Here is an 18,952-nt window from a genome sequence, read left to right as displayed (position 1 = left end):
AAGGTGAGTCACTAAAAACATTCTGGCAGGACAATGTGTACAATCTTACATAAAAAGCTTTATTTCATTATATGAACATTTAATGACACGTGTTTCTTTAAAAAACAATATCAAACTATAAACTCTTTTTAAAAATCTAAAAGTACATGTAAAAGTGCAAAATCAATTAAAAAAGTGTAAAATTAATTATTCAACACTGAATATATCCAGATTTTCATATATATAAACTGAATATTTATTGCTTTATTTATTACCCTGAATAGACTGTTGCTACACCAGAGTGTTACACTGCCATGTATCTGTGTGTGAAAACAGTAGATTAGCCCAGAATCTCTGAGAAGTTATCAGTAATAACCAGCATTAAGAATGTTTATTGCGTGTGAAGTGTTTTTTTGGTATATCTGTGTTCAGTTTTTAATACTAGTGTTTAAAACTCATCTGAATCATCCCAATCACTGACTGTCACAATACTGCTCTTCAGAGTGCTGCCTGTACCTGCGTCCTTCAGACCTGGAGAGAGATCACACACACACACACACACACACACACACACACACAGTCAATGTCTATTCAAATGAGATAATAATATAAATAGAACTGACTTAATTTTTTTTCAATTAAAACTTGACATAATTGGCAAATATATTAGCTTCAGTGACAAAACGCTTAATTATTTTCTGTTAAAAAAAAGCAAAAAAGAAGACATATTATTATATATGTTAATAATTAATAATATATATTTAATACCCACTCTTTATATGCACTGACTTTGACTTTTTATAAAATCTAAATTAATTGTCCTTTATCTGTTAAATAAAAAAAATAATTATCTAATTCTAATAAAATCTAATTATCATGTGGAGTGACTGGAGATGGCAGTAATTGTAATACCTTATAAATAAAATATATAAAAATATTTCTTTTTTATTTTGTAGCAGTGTATGTGGAAAAATAGTTAAAGTAAGAAACAAAGTCTGTTAAGTAGAGTTAAGGAGGCAACTGTGAAAATATTAAGAATGGAAATATTAAATAAATAATTACACCATAAAATGTGCTTGTAAACATGTTATACTGCTGAGAACCTGTAAAGAAAAATAAAGAAAGGAAAACTCTAAACCCTTCATAAAAATACAGTATTTATACACAACTTTTCTAATGTTTGACCAATTGCAAAAGGTAACTCAACTTATTTTTTACTTTACCTAAAAAGGGCCTAATCTCTATATGCATTCTTCTATTAATAAGGGGCATGATTGTTTATAAAAAAATAATAATAATAAATCTTAGAGGTAGTTTTAATTGTGGGAAACAATCAAAACGAGGAAAGTAATTCCCATTTTTAGCACTTATTAAGATTGTTTAAGGACATAAGCAATGAGCATCCTACTAATTACCTGGCTTCTGTCCTTTGCCTGTGGATGTGTCCCACACACTGGTGCTGGAGTCCATGCTCTTGTCTGTGCTCTTCCTCACAGGGGCGGGGCTGGGCTTAACAGCAGCAGGAGCATCCTCCAGAGAGGAGATATCCCAGTCATCATCATCATCGTCATTATTAATCTCTGTGAACTGCAGGACAGAACAGTGGAGCAGAGTTTTAACCCATTACATTACATTATTACACCATGCAAACACATCAGCGCACACATTTATTACATTTTATAACATTCACTGGTGTTTTATATGGAATTTACAATAAAAGGACAATAGGATACATTATTATTAGAGCAGAGGGGTTTAAAGGGGTCTACATGCTTCTTCACTGCATGACAACAAATTTTTAACAAACAAATAAAACAAAGCACTTAAGGATCAGATGATGACATGCAGAACCTTTTCAGAGGTGATGTCAGCGTGCATTCACTCTGAATCAGCTTAAGCTAAAAGATTAGCTGTGTTTAGAAAGCTTAGCGCTAGCCATCAGAGTGCACCACCTGATGCTATTTAGTGATTACTATCAGCAGAAATTCAGAAACAACCAAAAAAGCCTCTTGACTCTTGACTTGTCAGTACCAAAAAAAAATCTGGACACATCTTAAATTCAATGGTTCTTTATTATTTCTATTATTTTTATTATTTCTTTATTTATTTTGCTCGGCATTGCAGATTACTAAAGTCTAAAGTCATAAAAACTATGAAGAAAAACATATGGACTTATATGGAATAATAATCTAAAAAAAGTGATAAGCAAACCACAATATTTTGTATATTTTAGATGCTTGCTTAGTTAGAGACAGTTTTGCACCCCTGGCTGTATTTTCACAGTCAGTTTTATGAGGTAGAATCACCTGGAATTCAGGCTTTCAGTTAACAGCTGTGCTGAACTCATCAAGAGTTAATTACTTGAATTTCTTGTCTCTTAATAAAGTATTTGAGAGCATCAGTTAAAGTAAAGATCATGAGAAGCAACAACTACTCAACTAAGTAAAAAAAAGAAAATACTTAAAACAAAATTAAAGGTCAGTCAATCCCTAAAATTTGATGAAACTGGCTCTCATCAGCACCGTCCCAGGAAAGGAAGAGCGAGAGTTATCTCTGTTGTACAGGATAAGTTCATCAGAGTTACCAGCCTCAGAAACCATAAGTTACCAGCTCCTAAATGCTTCTTCACAGAGTATTTTGGTTTTTAAGTTACTACATGATTCCTTATGTGCTCCTTTATAGGCTGGATGACTACATAAGTAAAAATATTGAATGAGAAGGTGTCTCCAAACTTTTGACTGACCTTATTCTTTGTAAAAATGTTTGAGCATTGATCAAAGCTTGATAAATAAATAAATAAAGCACATGGAAATACGAGCTGCAATCAAATTTACGCTATCAGTTAACAGGTCTTACCTTCAGTTTCTGCACCACGTTGTTTGTGTTGAGAGCTTCTGTATGTTTCGCTGGGACGGTGTTAATTCCTCCTGCTGGTTTTTTCAGGCCTCGCTCTGTGAGCTGCTGCTCCACCCTCTTGGCCAGGACTTTTACACTACCTACAGACAGACAGAGCAAAACTAGCTGAGTTATTTAAGTACAGAGCTGATAGAAAGTGCTCACCATTTCTGCATTATATTAACCTAAGGTGAGGTCACATTAAGTCCTTAAAGTAGAATAATAATGTTTAGATAATGATTTGACTGAATTAATAAGAGTTAAAAGAGGAATCAAATAGCAATTGAGTTCTCAATTCATTAACCTGCAATTTTTGCAAAAACATACATTCTATGACACCTTTAAATGTTGTAATATATAAAATAATATACTGGAATCTTCATCATATGTGACCAAAAGGAAGTATCAAGGATGTGAACTAGGGGTGGGAATCACAGGGCATCTCATGATAAGATATTATCACAATATGTTGCCCACGATTACAAACATATCACTCCTAAATAAACAAATACCAGAAATTAAGGATTTATTGGTGTCCTTTGGTAGTCTATTCATTTGATTTTCAGCGCCACCATGTGGAGTAATGAAGCAGTAACTTAAATAAGTCTAAAAATATCACAATACTGCGGTATTTTGGAAATACTTCTAATTAAACAAATACCAGAAATTATGGATTTATTGGTGTCCATAGGTATCCTATTCATTTGATTATAGCGCCACCATGTGGAGTAATGAAGCAGTAACATTAATAAGTCTAATTTGGGGGGCCTATAAAAATATAAACATAAAAATATTGTTATTTGATGCACAAATAAATAAATGTATCGCTAAAGAAAAAAATACAGTATATCGTATCATCCATATTTTCTTCCAACCCTATTCTGATGGTGAATGTTTAAAGTAAAGCACAAACAAATATCTAAACCAAGAAAGGGAAACTACGGATTGAAATGAACAAATTATATAATTAATACTGGTCTTACTGAGATAACACAGCACTAAAGAACAGAGGAAGAAGCTTCTTACTGTGAGGAATCTTCTGCACATTTCCATTCTGGTCGGTGCTCTTCTGCAGTTGTTCCAGAGTGATCTCCTCCATTTCACTGCCCTCAGTCCACTCGCTCTCACTCTCCACTGCGCTCACCTCCGTTCTGCTCACACTGACCACAGGAGTCTGCTGAACTCCAGAGCGCTGGGCTGCAGAGCGTGCGGGTGGAGCCTGAGGGGAGCTTACTGGCTTCAGGGAAGAGCGAGGCAGAGATTTCACTGTGGTGGAGTTCACCTGAGGGCCTCTGGTGTGAGAAACTTTCTGTGCCTGAGGAGATTCTTCCTCAGACTCCTCTACCTCTGAAGAGTCTTCATCTGAACTGAATGGAGGAGTTCTACTGGAAGAGCAGATAGAATGGATTTATAAATAAATATCTTTTGGAGATTAATAATGTATTATTTTGTCCAGAAACAAAAACAAATATTGTTGAATTTGATGTATTTTTTGTCTTACTGTCTTACTGCACACAGAACAGCACTAGGGCTGCACGATACTGCAATATTAAACAATGCAGGGCTCATAACGTCAACAGCCCCCCTCCCGCACGCCGTCTCGCGTCTCAAGAGCTGACTCAAAAGCTAAGACAGAGCCAAGCTCTCAAAACCCGAGAAAAACAGCAAAACAACAGTAATCTGCCCTTTAATCAGGCTTTTAAATTGCTTTTTAAAGGTAAATAAGAGTGCTCCCCCTCCCCCTTGTGCTTCTCAGGCAGCAGCAGTATGTCACTCACACAGACACAGAGACAACTTCTTGTGTCAAGAATCAAAACGTTGCAACATGACGTTTTTTATTTAATCGCCTTAAGTGACAACACACTTTCTGTGTGACACGATGTGACTATTGCGCATGCGCACATCGCGATAACTTTGCCTAAACGATATATTGTGCAGCCGTAAGCAGCACACTGTAATAAGGTGCTTACTTCTGATGTAGTTTTGGTGTGGAGGTCTTTATGAGCGTTCCAGTCCGATGTGCTGTTTGGGGTGTGTGCTGTTGTCCTGGGGGACGGCCTGAGGCTGCTTTGGTGGTTGTGGAGGGTAAACTACTAGATCGTGGCCTGGATTGAACTACTTTTACAGCTGCAGGAGAAAAAACAATGTTCAGTTATTATGCTCTATAAGCTCTGCCAGATGGTCTGTATAACATGCTTACAATACGAGATAAATACAGCCTGAATCTTAAATGCAATGCATTAATAATGCTGACACAGCAAAATACTGTCCTCTCTAAACTCTAATACAAATTCACTGTACTGACCTTGTACTATCTGTCTGGGTTTGGGGGGTGGTGTAGTTTTCTTTCCTTTAAGCTTCTGCTCCAGATTTCCCATAACCTCCTTCTGCACCTTGCGGTATACTGGATCTTTCCCCTGCCTCTGCTGCCTCTCAGTAGCCAACTGGGTTATGGCACTCTTATATGCTGTCTTAGAGAGCTCACCAGCACCCTGGAAAAAAAAACAGAATTCAAACACTGGTCAGACTATAGGGTCTGATGGTAAGATGTAGAAACACACCAAAATCAAGATCATCTTGTTGCTTCAACAACCAATACGAAAGGAGAACGAAATATTACCCGCCTTTAAAACCCAGCTATACTTCAGACAAATGCTACACTTAAACGTTAAAATGACTTTTAATGCCCATCAATACTATATTAGTGTTGATGATAAATTACCAAGCCATGGCTCACTAACCTTACTGAAGCTCAGTGATTACCTGTTTAGGAGAAAAAATTGGCAGCTTGCCCATTTACATGGCTGTGCTATACTTGGCAACCTGTGGTGTGGAAATGGGACTGGGGGAATAGAGGCGGGCAAGAGCTGCCAGTGATTAAACTCGTCTTTAAGCATGTTTGCTTAATATCTAACGATACATCTAGATTATGTTATGAGTTGGGTTTTAAAGATTCTGGGTAGCATGCATACTTGTGAAATTACAGTATTGATACTAACATTTACCTGGTATTCTCTGTGTGACTGCATGCACCAAACCATGACCTCTGTTCTGTAACAGTTTGGTAAAAATTCACATACCATTACACTATTTACACCTCCCCTATTTACTAACTTATTTATGACAGTTTTGTATACTTAGCTTAGCTCTACTTAACTTAGTTAGCTATCAAGCTGTCCCCTGAGGTAACACTTCATGATCGATTCACAGGTCAGGTTATTCAATGGTGTTTTTGCATATAAAAGTAGATTTTGATAAAGAACTCACAGGATGAATGCCTAAACTCAGCAGTTTGTCCTGGAGGGTTTGCTGCACAGCTACTCTCATGTCCCTCTTGAGGCCGGGCATCCTCAAAAGATCCTCTTTCTTCTGCTGTAATGACTGAGTGTCAGGAAGATGTTCTGAGATGCTGGAGGAATCTGGAGAGAGAGAGGTCAGACAGAACTTTAAAATTATCATTACATGAAAAACGTGACTTAAAAACTTGTGTATAAATCTGTAGTGCTGCATTTAAAGAAAGCGTTGATTTTAAAAAGCAATACTTTCTTTTTAAGCCAGTGTCTGTGACTGAAATGGATTCGTATTTATATTTATGGGAAGTACGGAGTATGCCGACTATAATAAACTAACAATAATTTATAGTGAACATTGTATATCACTACATGAGCTGTATTAGATGCATGAGATACATACTTTTCGTGACGAAAGTTCACATCCCCCCACCTCCCCAGCACCCCCTTCATCCAATCTACTACCACTTTCCTCAAAAGGGGGGGATATAACTACCAGCTCCTTCAGCCAAGCAGTTCAGAACTCCCCCCCCCCCTCTCCACTTTCTTTCTTTTCTTTCCATTACTTTCTGGCATGGTCTGCACTTAGCAAAATGATAAAACGACTTCTAGATGATTTCTAAACCAAAATTTTAATAATACTTAGAAAATTGCTGTTGTGTCATTTATGTTACATAAAGATTTTAACCATAACATATTTACAGTCATTTTCCCACAATAAGAAACAAACAAGAAGGATCTGTTCACAAAATCTGTATCTGATGGTGAACTGGTGCTGACGCATGTTTATAATGAAGATGTGGCTGAATTTCCCTATGCTTCTATTCCCTCCACTTATATCACAATACTAATGAGGCAGTAAAGATCTATCCATTTCAGTCACAAAAATATTCCAATAAGATCACAGCAAAATTGAATTACATTTAATCAGACATTAACAAAAAAAAATCTATAAAACATGCAGATTAATAGTATCCAAGGAAATACTGACAATACCCACAAATCAGACAAGCGTAAAGAAAAGTATTGTAACTTAAAATATAACAATGATATTTTTACATCATATTGCCCACTCCTGAACCAGTCTACACCTTTAAAAAATAAAATAATGATGGAATGTAAAGTGGAATAAAGATGGAGCATGAAAGCATCAATAATCACACCCTGAGATGATCATCTCCCTCTCTGCTCAATGTATACTGCAATTACTGCCACATGCTGACTGACTGGACAAGACAAACAGACACAGCGTCCATGCAGAGAGTGTGCAGGCATGCCTCACATGTCCACAAGCATCTGTTTTACCTTTGTCCTCCTCAGACAGCTCCATTATCGGATCCAATTTATGGACCGAGCTGGACTGCTCTAGTAGGACATCACAAAAGGAGTCAAACAAGAGTGGACATTAGGAGAAATCTGGCTAGATGCCTACCACTAGAGCTTTTAGTGATACATGACTTATGTATGTATAAAAATGTAAAAAAAAAAAAATAATAATTTTGCATTGTAGTGGACATTGCACATTCACATAAATGTGTGCAATACAGATGCTAAAAGGCTATACTGTGGAGCTATATTAGCATTTTTAAATACATTTTATTATATATATTTTTATAAACTAAGTTTTTGTTTAATAGATGTGGTTTTATCTAGAGGTACAACAATTTTAATTGTATTAAATGTGCTCAAAGGTCTTGATTAAAATAATCAAGTACACACTCAAGTTCTAAAGTTTTAAAACATGCCATCAATGAACCCAATAAACATTTATTAAATAATTATGATATAAGGAACACAATAAGAGGACAGGTCAGAAAAGTAGAGCTGGACAGAAAAGTAAAGAAAGGCACTTGCTAATTTCTAGGTCTTTAAGAGCATAAATAAATACATACCACTGACTACCACTTTTGGTTTGGGCTCTGGAGCTGGTGGAACAATCACTAAAACAAAAAACAGAAAAATATGCATTTTAGTATGTAGTATACAACTGAGCATAAAAATAAATAAAATATAAAAAAAAATTATAAAAAAAGTGAGTGTACAGGAGTTATTACTAATAAAGTTATGAGTAAGTGTGCAGATGAATCAGTACCTTCCTGTTGTATTACTGCAATAGGTGGATTTGAAGAGGTCTGCCTTTTCTGCAAAGCAAACACAATTCATCACTGATTAAAAATCATCAAATTTTATATAATTTTTAATATTATACACTATAATACAATATCACAGAATTTCAGTGTATTTTGTGATAATATTATTGAGAAAACTTTCTTTTTTTAAGAATATACTAATACGATTAAATAAACAATAAACAGTTTTATTCACTCAGTAATTTAATCAAATTTAATATAATAAGAGTATCATACATCAAACAAACACATTTTTCTTGAAGCTTTTTCAACAGTAATTTACCAATTTTGTATAAAATAAAAAAATACACAAAAAAAATTGTGTAGCAACCACACAAATATGGTCTAGCATATATGTGCATATAAACTACAAACAAATATTTAAAAGCAAATATAGGTAATATTCCCTTTTTTCTCATAATATCACAATATGGTGTTTTTTTATTGCTTTAGAATTTTATAAGTAATAAGAAAATGGATGTGCCATTGCTGGTGCCTGTTATCTGACCTAAGTAAATTTCTAAATAGGTGTTTCAGTTAATTTTAACCTCTATTTAACAATCTAATCTAACTGATATTATGTGCATTATATGGGCACAAAAATACTGCATTAATGTTGAAACTGCCTTCATGTACTGTGGCAAAAAACGAGAAAATGAATCAACCCACAAATTTATGATTCCCTCAGAAGTTTCCAAATGAATCTCTGGAGATCTGTTACTTGATTAGGTTTCCTCATAACCGAGCACGTCCGGAAATCTCCCCCTCAACACTGTACAGGCGCTGCTGCGCTAATTCAGGAAGTCCTGAATAAGTGTCGGACATCCTGTGCTGCTCTGCGTTACTGACCTGCTTGCTGCTGGAGAGGCTGGTCCGCTGCTGCTCCTGAACCATGAGCTTCAGCTCCTGTATCTGCTGCTGCATCTCCGCCTCCCGATCAGACCGGCTAGAATTGGCCTGCAGGGCTTGAAGCTGAGTAAAGAGCAAAGTACACACAGGTGTCAAGACAATACACTGGAACAGTACAGTACATAACAACAGGAAGAAAAATGTCCATATGGTGCTCATCCTACCTGGCTCTTCTCATATTCCTCCTTCATTTTTTGCATTTTAGTGGTCCACTTCATTTCCTAACAATCAGAAAACCCAGTATCAGGAAAATAGATTCATAACAATCATTTTAATTCAACAATAGTTAAATAATAGTAAATAACATAACACTGGAAGTAATATTAGATTTTCCTTTTACATATAAGATGATGAGCTACTAGCTATTAGGCTACATCAGATGTAATTTACTGCAGCAGAGGGCAACAAACCATTCAAGGCAAAAGACATGAACATTATTGTTTATATTATAATTTTTGTCATTTTTATGGACAATACGTGAACACTGAGTAGGTAAGGGTAGCTAAAGGCGTTTTCACACCTGTAGTTGTGAAAGTTTCTATGGTCCGGATCAGTTGATGAGTTTGTTTACTTGAAGCGTTTTCCCCTCTGTTTGGTTTGGTTTCACACAGGCATAAACCTAAACGCACCAAAAATGCTCACCAATAAACCACATGAGCACATCGTCTCCTCTGATTGGTCGGAGCTGTCTGGTGTGGGAGCAAGAAAGTAAATATAGCAAGGAGATTCTGTGTTCCAGCATGTATATTTGTGCGTTAACACTGAACGCTGAAAGATAATTTGCAGCACGGATTGCGAGCAGTGAACGCAGCACAGACCACACTCAGTGTGTAAACAGCATGGAGCAGCAGAGTTCAGCATTTGTTCATAGCTGTGGTAATTAGCATTATCTGGCTGATATATCAGATTAATTGGATCCTTATCAGCAGTTTAGCTCAAATAAAAGGAGTATATTTGATAGCTGGGTCGAATCGAGACCAGATCACATTCTCACCACAAGTGAATCGCTCCATAGTTCGTTTTGGGTTGGACCGAGACCACCTCCACTAGCTGTTAGTTGTTTTAATCTGCACCTGAGTGCGATTTCTGTTTTTACACCTGCTCAATCAAACTGCACTAAGGGTACAAACCAGCCAGAGTCTGTTTAAGCAAGATAAACCCTAATTTAAGTGTGAGCAGTCGATATTTTATACTGGAAATGTATGTTATCTCCCATGTCTAGTTCCTAACCTAAGAGAAGTGTTTCTATTAAAGAGGCTCACCTGTTTGTGGAGTTTCTCCTGAAGCTGAAGGACCTCCTGCAGGGGCTGGCTCTCACTGTTCTGCACTGAATTCACCTGTGCCTGTATACTCTGTGTGTCCTGTGCTCGACTGCTCTGCTGCAATTTCAGTATTTCCTAGAGTATAAATACAGATAGAACATGTGCATTAATGTGTAAAATAAAATAATCTCCCAAACATTACATTTTCTCATAGAAAAAAAAAATTAGAAATATATAAAACTCACTTTCTCTAGATTTCTATTCCTCTGGTGCAAAGAGTCCATATCTCTCTGACAGGCCTGCTTGACTTCATCTATTTTGCTGTTCATGCGAACCCGCTCATCCTCCTTCCAGATTTCCAGCTGTTTCATAAACTCCTCATGTCTCTGAGTTAAATCCTTCTCCTGAATCACAGTATAGATGAAACAGGTTTTAATGTTAATACAGTGTATTGCATGGCTGTAGAAATAAATCTGAGACAGGTGTTAAACTGTACATTTTAATATAAGATATTATTAAAAGAAGAATCAAATAAACCAATAAAAGAAAGAAATACAGTCTCCTGAACTCTGACCTGCTTGGCAGAATGGTCTTTCTGTTGCGCCTCCATCTGGGACCTGGCCATGGTCAGCTGTTCATGCAGTCTGTTAACCTCTTCCTGTAACTTCATCGTCTGAACTTTCTTCTGATTATCGTTCAGCAGTTCTGTGAACAGTCACAGTATATAATGAATGAATCTGAATGGAGTCCAAGTACATGTCAGAAAGCTGTAGAAACACACATAGAAACTCACTGATGTCATATTCAGCCGGATGTCTGCGCTCCATGTGACTTTGCAGGAAAGAGGCATTCATGAAGGCTTTTTCACAATGGTGGCACTGGAAGATGAGTAAAATGACATGAGTGACAAGAATAGCACTAGTGATGGCACATGCTTATGTATCTAAAATAGAAAAACTAGAAATAGCAATACATTTAACATGCAAGTAAAGTGACATGACACATCATTGGCCATTCAGAGGTGAGTATTATCGGCCTGTAGCCTGCTGGTAACCCCAGCTAGCACTGCTGGAGCAGCATTAGCATCACCCACTAACCACAGCTGTTTGCTGTTCAGAGGCGAGTATATCAGACTGTAGCTTGTGCGTTTATCATGTTAAAACAAGCTACTTGGGACGAACCGCTAGCTATTATCCCCCTGGCTTACTGAAACACTTAAGGTTTCTCAGTGTAGCTCTGCCGGGTGGCATTAGCTTAATTAGGTTAATGCTAATGCTCCAACTTTAGTGGAAATCTGTAAATTTAAGTTTACTGTAATTAAATTTTAATCAGAAGAGAAATCTAAAAAACACTGGAAATGGTGACACCCCCTGTTTCTACTACTAGCTGCTAGTTATTACTGTCGCTTTATTATTATTGTAAAATGCGACTTACAATCCAATGTGCCTTATGTATGAAAAAAAAGACCAGAAAATAGATGTTTACAGATGTGCCTTATAATCTGGTGTGCCTTATAGTGCAAAAAATACAAAAAGACTTTCCGTAAAAGGCATTTCCGATTGCCTGCTGAGAAAACACTATGAAATCACATAAAGTCACTTTGGAAAGATGAGGGCGGACGGGAGGATGGGCCACAGCATGGTGCCATAAAGCTGTCACTCAGAGACCACACAGTGGTGTATGAGCATGAGGTGAGAAGACTCTGAAGGCTGTTGCCATGGAAATGACCAGCGGTGCTGCTATCCTCTCCTCCCAGTTCAACATCAGCGAGCATCAGTTCACACAGAGAGAGAGACAGACAGCAGGAGAACTGAACCAGCAGCTGAACATCGAACAACAGATTCTCCCTCTAATTCAGATGCACTGCACCAGACGCACCGTACTCATCCGTGTGTGTGTTTCTGTATGATTTTACAATGGCAGAGAAACTCTATCTGCTCGACTGCCTTCACAAAGCCCTGCCTGTGTGACATAATTGAATTGCTGGTGTTCCATAAATTCTCAAATCAGCTGTGAAATTCAATTATACGTTTGAAGAATCTTCAACAGCTGTGGTTTCACTTGCATTCATTCACTCACTCAAATCTTAGTGGATAAATAATCAAGCAGCAATGCTATTAAATAAAACGTACTGTTACAGAAATTACAGAATTCTGAATCAGTTTCTCTGATTTTGCTATTTATAGGTATATGTTGAATGAGTAATATGAACAATGTTGTAATGGCTGAAACAACAAAAAAGGAGAGCTTTCAGACCTCAAATAATAATGCAAAGAAAACAAGTTCATATTCATAAAGTTTTAAGAATTCAGAAACCAATATTTAGTGAAATAACCCTGTTTTTTAATTATGCAGTTTTGATGCATCTTGGCATCATGTTCTCCTCCACCAGTCTTTCACACTGTTTTTGGATAACTTTATGCTGCTTTACTCCTGGTGCAAAAAATCAAGCAGTTCAGTTTGGTGCTTTGATGGTTTGTGATCATCCATCTTCCTCTTGATTATATTCCAGAGGTTTTCAATTTGGTAAAATCAAGGACAAACATCATTATTAAGTGGTCTCTTATTTTTTCCAGAGCTGTCTGAATTAAAGACATCTAAGTATCCTAGATGCTAAATGCTTTTCCATCCCAAATATTTTTGAAATGTGCTGCAAACCTACAATGCTGGAATGAACCAAAGTTGAAATCAATATAAATTAAATGAAAGTAAGTTAAATGTTAGAAACACTGCATTTCTTTTTATTTGGATTTTTCTATACTGTTCCAATTTCATTTTCTGAATTGGGGGTTGTGCTACAGAAGCACTCTGCAACAGACAGCAATGTACAGTAAGCTAACGCTTATCTGCACAGTTTCCTATTGTTCGGTCTGGCTTTGTGAAATGAGTCAGCGATTTAAACGTCCAACAGCTCTTTATCAGATTTAGATGCTCACCGTCCGCTGTCCAATTAATTATCGAGCCACACAGAGCCGTGACAGTGAAACTCCGGCGTGAGCCGAGCGATCCAGCAGCCCAGCAACCATACTGATATGCAGGTGTTGCCTGGCAACAACTGGTCACAGTGAACCCTGATAGAAATAGACAGCTCTTCTATTTCAGCAAAAAATAGAAATATGCTGAAATGTATAAAGGGCAAATGTTGCTTAAAGGCAAACAATGATAGCAGGCTTCAGATTTAAAGGTGTATTAATAGAAACACAGTGAAGGGGGGAGGGGGGGTCTTTGTTTTGGTAACTGCTCTTCAGGCTTTTTGTAAGTAGATTGAGGGGAAGTCGTTGTTACCCGCTCGCACCATCTGTTTCCAGCTCCAAATCCTAAACACTGCCTCAAAAACGGAGCAGCTGATTAGATACACAAGTCCAAGGACAGCTCAGATAGTGAAGCTGAACAGCATTAAAAGAAAGAAAACATTGCAGTACATTTTGTTCTGCATTTTGTCACATTGTCCAATTGAAAATGCAGGAATTTTCACCAGATTTCATTGGAAGTCTGTAGTGATTTAAAATGTCATGAATTATAATAATCAAACACTGAAAGAAAATAAATGATACTGACCAAATATATCATATAAAATGAGTGGAAAAAAACTTAAAAATTATCTTTTATTTTCAACAGCAAAAAGCATGATATGTAGGAGTGTGCCATACTGTACTGAACAAAATAGTATAGTTATTTTTTACTATTCTGTATTTATTTTGCAATTTACTGTGAAATGTATTTTTGTATAACTGTATATGTTTGTTGTTTATATGCACACATTACATTATTATTATTCAAATCTGCTTTCAAAATATTTTGCTATTTATTTGAGTGCATGATACTGTGTTATTTATACAAAATAAAACTTTTACATTTGTTTTGTTGCAGTGCTATAAACATGAAATTAATCATAAATAATTATAGACTATTCCTAAGAATATTCCTGATGCATTATATTGTGCAGCCCTACCAGACCGTGTGGCTAATGTTTTAAAGGTATCTTACTATACATTATAATAATCTTACGCTGGACGGCGTGAATACTGCTCCTTCACGCCTCCACAAAAGTGACAAATTCCCGAACCCCCACCTTTCTCCCCAGACCGGGACTACTATAATCACACAGGCATTTTCGAAGGCTCTGAATGGGGGAGGGGACAGCATCACATCACCACTGAATGAGAATGATAATAAGCCATGCTCACAGCTCAGCATGGGGTCCCACCAACCTTATGGTAATTGGCCATGCCTGCAGTGATCATGGACTGCTGTGAAGTAATGATCTTCTTCCTCTGCTTCAGCTCTTCCTTCAAAGATTTTGCGTCCTGGGTCTGTTTTTGCAGCTGTGCTCTGAGCTGCTCTCTTTCCTGCACCTCGGCCTGGACGCGCTCCTCGGCCGCCTGCAGGCTGAGGGTCAGGCAGTCCTGGGAGTGCAGCAGGTATTCCACAGTGAACTGGGCCAGCCTGAAGAGCTTGAGCAGGGCTGGATCCACTGGGCTCTGGCAGCGGGGGCATCTCTCCCCTTCTATGTTGCAGAATGTCACCGCTGTGATGTGGTCCTGCAGCGTCTGGAAGTCTAAAGTGGAGGCCACTTGGTCCACATCAAGCGCGCTGATCCGACGCCAGTCCACACTCTCACGACGGGCACGAAACTTGAATGGTGGAGGCAGGGAAGAAGCAGCAGAAGAAGACACAACAGCAGAAGGAGCGTTGGCAGTCCCACAGCTTAGGACTCCAGACATGGCTGAGGCTGTGGGTCTGTTCTGAGAGCCTGAGGATGGTATGCTTTGGGGGGAGCTCAGCAGAGAAGGGATCCCTGCTGATGAATGAGCCCCTTGGGGATCCGGCGGAAGAGGGTAGTAGACGTTGTTGTAAAATGGCTGGAAAAAAGGATGAGAAAAGAAATTTTAGGCTAAAAAAATAATACAATGAGATGCATTAATAAATCCAATGGCTCTAAAGATAAAAGAGAAAATAAACAAAAAGACAAACACACACAAACAGAGAGAAAGAAAGAGATGATAGCTACAGCAGATCATACAAGCAAGCAAGAGACCAAACATGCACAGCCAATGCAGAGAAAACACAGCACACCATATCCATCAATCAATCACATGGGAGAATGCAGCTGAATGTCAGAATATCAGCTCAATTCTAGCCTCGACAGTAACGTTAATCCACCTTATTATCCACCTGGATCGTCGTCAGCTTGTCCTCCTTACCATGTTGCTCTTTTTTCCTCCAGAAACCGATAAATATGAAGGTCTCGCGGCGGTTCCTCCTCCCTGCGTGCGCCAGCACCGAATCAGGGCGTCCTTGCGGTCTCCATGGCAACAGTGCCGCGTGTCCCACTTTGCTAGCTTAGCTGTTAGCTAAGATTGGCTAAAATTAAAATAAACAATATTTAAAAGCAAATAAAGCAGCTGCTGAAGCAAGAGAGCGTTATTCAGCTACCTGACAACCAACACCAACAGCTTCCGAGCACCATACCGGTTATAACACGCCCTCAACACTTCAGAAAACTGAGAGCTAACTGGCTAAAGCTACAGTCTCTAAACACACAGGAGCTGAAAAACTTCACTGAGCTCTGAAGCCTGGAGCTTTCAGATGGTAAACTTAAGATCCGCCCACCAGCTAAAGCCTGGAGATCTATGCATTACCCCCAAACACACAGTAACATTTTTATAACTGGCCCCAATGAATGTTAACTACGCTTTTAAACACGTACACTTAAAGGTATAATTGATATTATAACAATACACAGAATAATTTAGAATACATTGTACATTTTTATATTCTACCTCGTAAAATATTTTATTCACCAACAGACGCAAAACTGAGCTTTCCTATCTTTTTATCTGAGTTAAACTCACTTCTTCAATCGTTAAGTAGAATAAATACAAAAAAAAAGAATAGAAAGCTCTTCTGAAAGTTATTATGATTTGTTTTATGATAGTAACCTATCGTATATTTATTAGCTATCCTCAGTTAATGCATTATTGTTTTTTATTTGTAATTTTGATATCTCTCATATTGCATATAAAGCTGATTTTTTTTTTTTTTCAGAAAATATGCCCTATAGTGATCTATAGTTTGTAATGGAATCCATGCAAATTGCTTTAAATGTAATTATGTATTAAATATTAAATAATTGATTTCCTTTTTTTTAATAAAAAGTGTATGGCTGCGTGTGTAGGCTTGTAAGTTTTGCATCATTTTTAAGTAGCAGGTTTTTGTAGCCGTTAGCTATATTATTAGCTTACAAACCTACTGACGTTTAAATTAAGTTAATTAACCTTTGATATATGTTTATAATTTCTAATCCTAAAATGTACACCATATCTAAACTACATTAGCGTGTTGATTATGCCCTGAATAAACCTGTAGCTACTATTTAATAACAATCCCTTCTTTTACTGACTGTGTAAACCCGCACTACATCACTTCTTCTCAGGTTTCCTTCTAAACATCTCAAGTTGGGACAAGTTCCTCTGCTGAACAAAAGGCGGACTCATGCTTCTCTAGACGTGAGGAGTTTTTAAAGGGCTGAAGGGTTGAAAATCAGACTTTAAAAGGATTATGGTTAGATGTATAGCTGCACATTTAAGCAGCTAAGATAATATAGCCACACGTTTCGTGCAAAAAATGCAAAATTATCCAAAATCTAACGTTAACTACCCGAGCTAGCAGCTAACCTACCGGGGATAACGGGGAGAGAAAAGCGAGCCCCAAAAAGACTAAAACCAACAAACGAACAACCAGATACAGCCCTTAAAACCTATACTCTGTACCGAAAAAAGCGATTAATAACGAGAAAATCATCAGAAGAACAAAAGAAGAAGCAAAACTTAACTAAACCAACTAAACTAGCTTCTAACTTACTCTCCAAAACCGCGTCCAAACTCCCCGAGCGCGAGATGCAGGACGTCGTGACGTAACAGCACATTCCAACAGCAGCTCATCAGAGAGAGAGAGAGAGAGAGAGAGAGAGAGAGAGAGAGAGAAAGATACAAAGAGAAAGAGTGAAAAAGAAAGGAGAGATAGAGATATGGAGAAAGCGAGTAAAAAAAGGGAGGGAGGTAAAAGTATAGAAAAAAAGAGTGAAAAAAGAGAGGAAGAGATACAGAGAAAAAAAAGTGAAAAAAGAGAAGGAGAGCTAAAAATAAAGAGAAAAAGAGTGAAAAGGAGTGGAAGAGATAAAGAGACACAGAGAAAAAGAGTGAAAAAGAGGAGAGAGATATAGATATGGATAAAAAAGAGTGAAAAAAGAGAGGGGTATATAAAATACAGATAAAAAATGAAAAAAGAGAAAGATATATTGAAATATAGAAATAGACAGAAAAAGAGTAAAAAAAACAGATGGAGAGAAGGGGAAATAGAAGGAGAGAAAAAGAGCAAGGGAAGCAAGGGAAAGAGAGAGAGACTATTTAACTACGGATTTAACTATTCTTAATGTCAGTAATCTGTATATTTTATGTCTGGCAATGGCCGTGAACATCTTATTAAACAATAATTACATACAGTGTTTGTTACTTTAGTATATTGAATTATAGTGATGAGAACAGGACTGAAATATAGTGATATTGTTTAGCCTGTAGCGCCTCTCAGTGACAAAATCAAGGATTCAAAATTATTTTTCAGGCTTTGTGTTAATCAGAAGGCCAGAGCTGCTGGTGTTGGTCCACTGTGTTATATCAAGTCCAATGTCAGTGCGGTGTTTTCCCGCTAGATCTTACAGCCCTTCACACTTCCCTCTGCTGATAATTGCGGATTTCATTTTTCCAACAGGACTTGGCACACTGCCCACTCTGTCAAAAGTACCAATTTGTCTCAGAACTACATAAGGTAAAAAAAAGATATTTTTTTTGTTTTTTACACTAGTAAGGTGCCAATTAGCCCAAATAGCAAAGAGAAATAAAACAATAGGTATTAGAAGGTTCATTATTTATTTTTTGTTCTCCATCTTACTCTTCACTTACAGCAGCCCTCTTTCTGGGAGTTATTCTGTTCTTACATACAGACCTGCTGCACAAAATATTTATTAATAAATAAACAAATAAACCCAAATGCAGAAGAATCTACAGTTTGTGCAAACTCAGCTAACCATCTGAACACATGTGGTTTGCATATAATTAATATAAAGAAATATTGCTGCTCTGCTGTGTTTCACTGATATTTGGAGTGTTGCAGGTCAGAAGAGTCTGAGGGGAAATCACTGCACCCTGTATGATTTTTCTACAGAGCTTTGAAATCAGAGAACAGTGTAAAGGTCTGTGATGAGTGTTTGCTGCTTCAGCAATCTGGCCTCTCTGCTGCTTTCAGACTGAACTCCTGCAGTTCTGAGCCCGGCCCGGCCTTAACAGGAACACGGCAGAGATTGCCAAGGGGATTTCTGTACTGCATGTTTATTGGAACCCTGTCACTGTGCTCTCTCTCTGTTTCTCTCTCTCTCTCTCTCTATCTCTCTCTCTCTGCTCCTCCTTGAAGCCAATTTCTAAGAACTAAG

General features: G+C 37.5%; 1 protein-coding gene across 5 annotated transcripts; it reads right to left on the bottom strand.

The window, feature by feature from the left end:
• Positions 1-38: 38 nt before the first annotated feature.
• Positions 39-17,425, bottom strand: dzip1 (DAZ interacting zinc finger protein 1). Of its 5 annotated transcripts, none has more exons than XM_007244194.4 (19): positions 17,329-17,425; positions 15,669-15,828; positions 14,676-15,326; positions 11,258-11,342; positions 11,039-11,169; positions 10,710-10,868; positions 10,465-10,599; positions 9,367-9,423; positions 9,143-9,265; positions 8,257-8,305; positions 8,057-8,104; positions 7,470-7,529; positions 6,142-6,293; positions 5,180-5,366; positions 4,845-5,001; positions 3,901-4,259; positions 2,836-2,975; positions 1,395-1,566; positions 39-510 (listed from the first exon to the last, which is right to left on the bottom strand). In XM_007244194.4, the coding sequence occupies exons 2-19, from the start codon at positions 15,669-15,671 to the stop codon at positions 428-430; spliced, it is 2,751 nt and encodes a 916-aa protein (XP_007244256.3). In that variant the 5' UTR covers positions 15,672-15,828; positions 17,329-17,425; the 3' UTR covers positions 39-427. The 5 variants fall into 5 exon arrangements, with proteins under 5 accessions (XP_007244256.3, XP_007244257.3, XP_015460059.3 ...); XM_007244195.4 differs by having other exon boundaries at positions 3,901-4,256; XM_015604573.3 differs by lacking the exon at positions 7,470-7,529.
• Positions 17,426-18,952: the final 1,527 nt, after the last annotated feature.

Source organism: Astyanax mexicanus, chromosome 5 (genome assembly GCF_023375975.1).
Source record: "Astyanax mexicanus isolate ESR-SI-001 chromosome 5, AstMex3_surface, whole genome shotgun sequence".
Lineage (NCBI taxonomy): Eukaryota > Metazoa > Chordata > Actinopteri > Characiformes > Acestrorhamphidae > Astyanax > Astyanax mexicanus.
This window is presented reverse-complemented; position numbering and strand designations above follow the sequence as displayed.

Coding starts and splice junctions, on each gene's coding strand:
- dzip1 (XM_007244194.4), bottom strand. Junction 11,343..14,675: donor GCATGGCCAATTACCATAAG/GTTGGTGGGACC, acceptor CTCATCTTCCAG/TGCCACCATTGTGAAAAAGC. Junction 7,530..8,056: donor ACCAAAAGTGGTAGTCAGTG/GTATGTATTTAT, acceptor ATGTCCTACTAG/AGCAGTCCAGCTCGGTCCAT.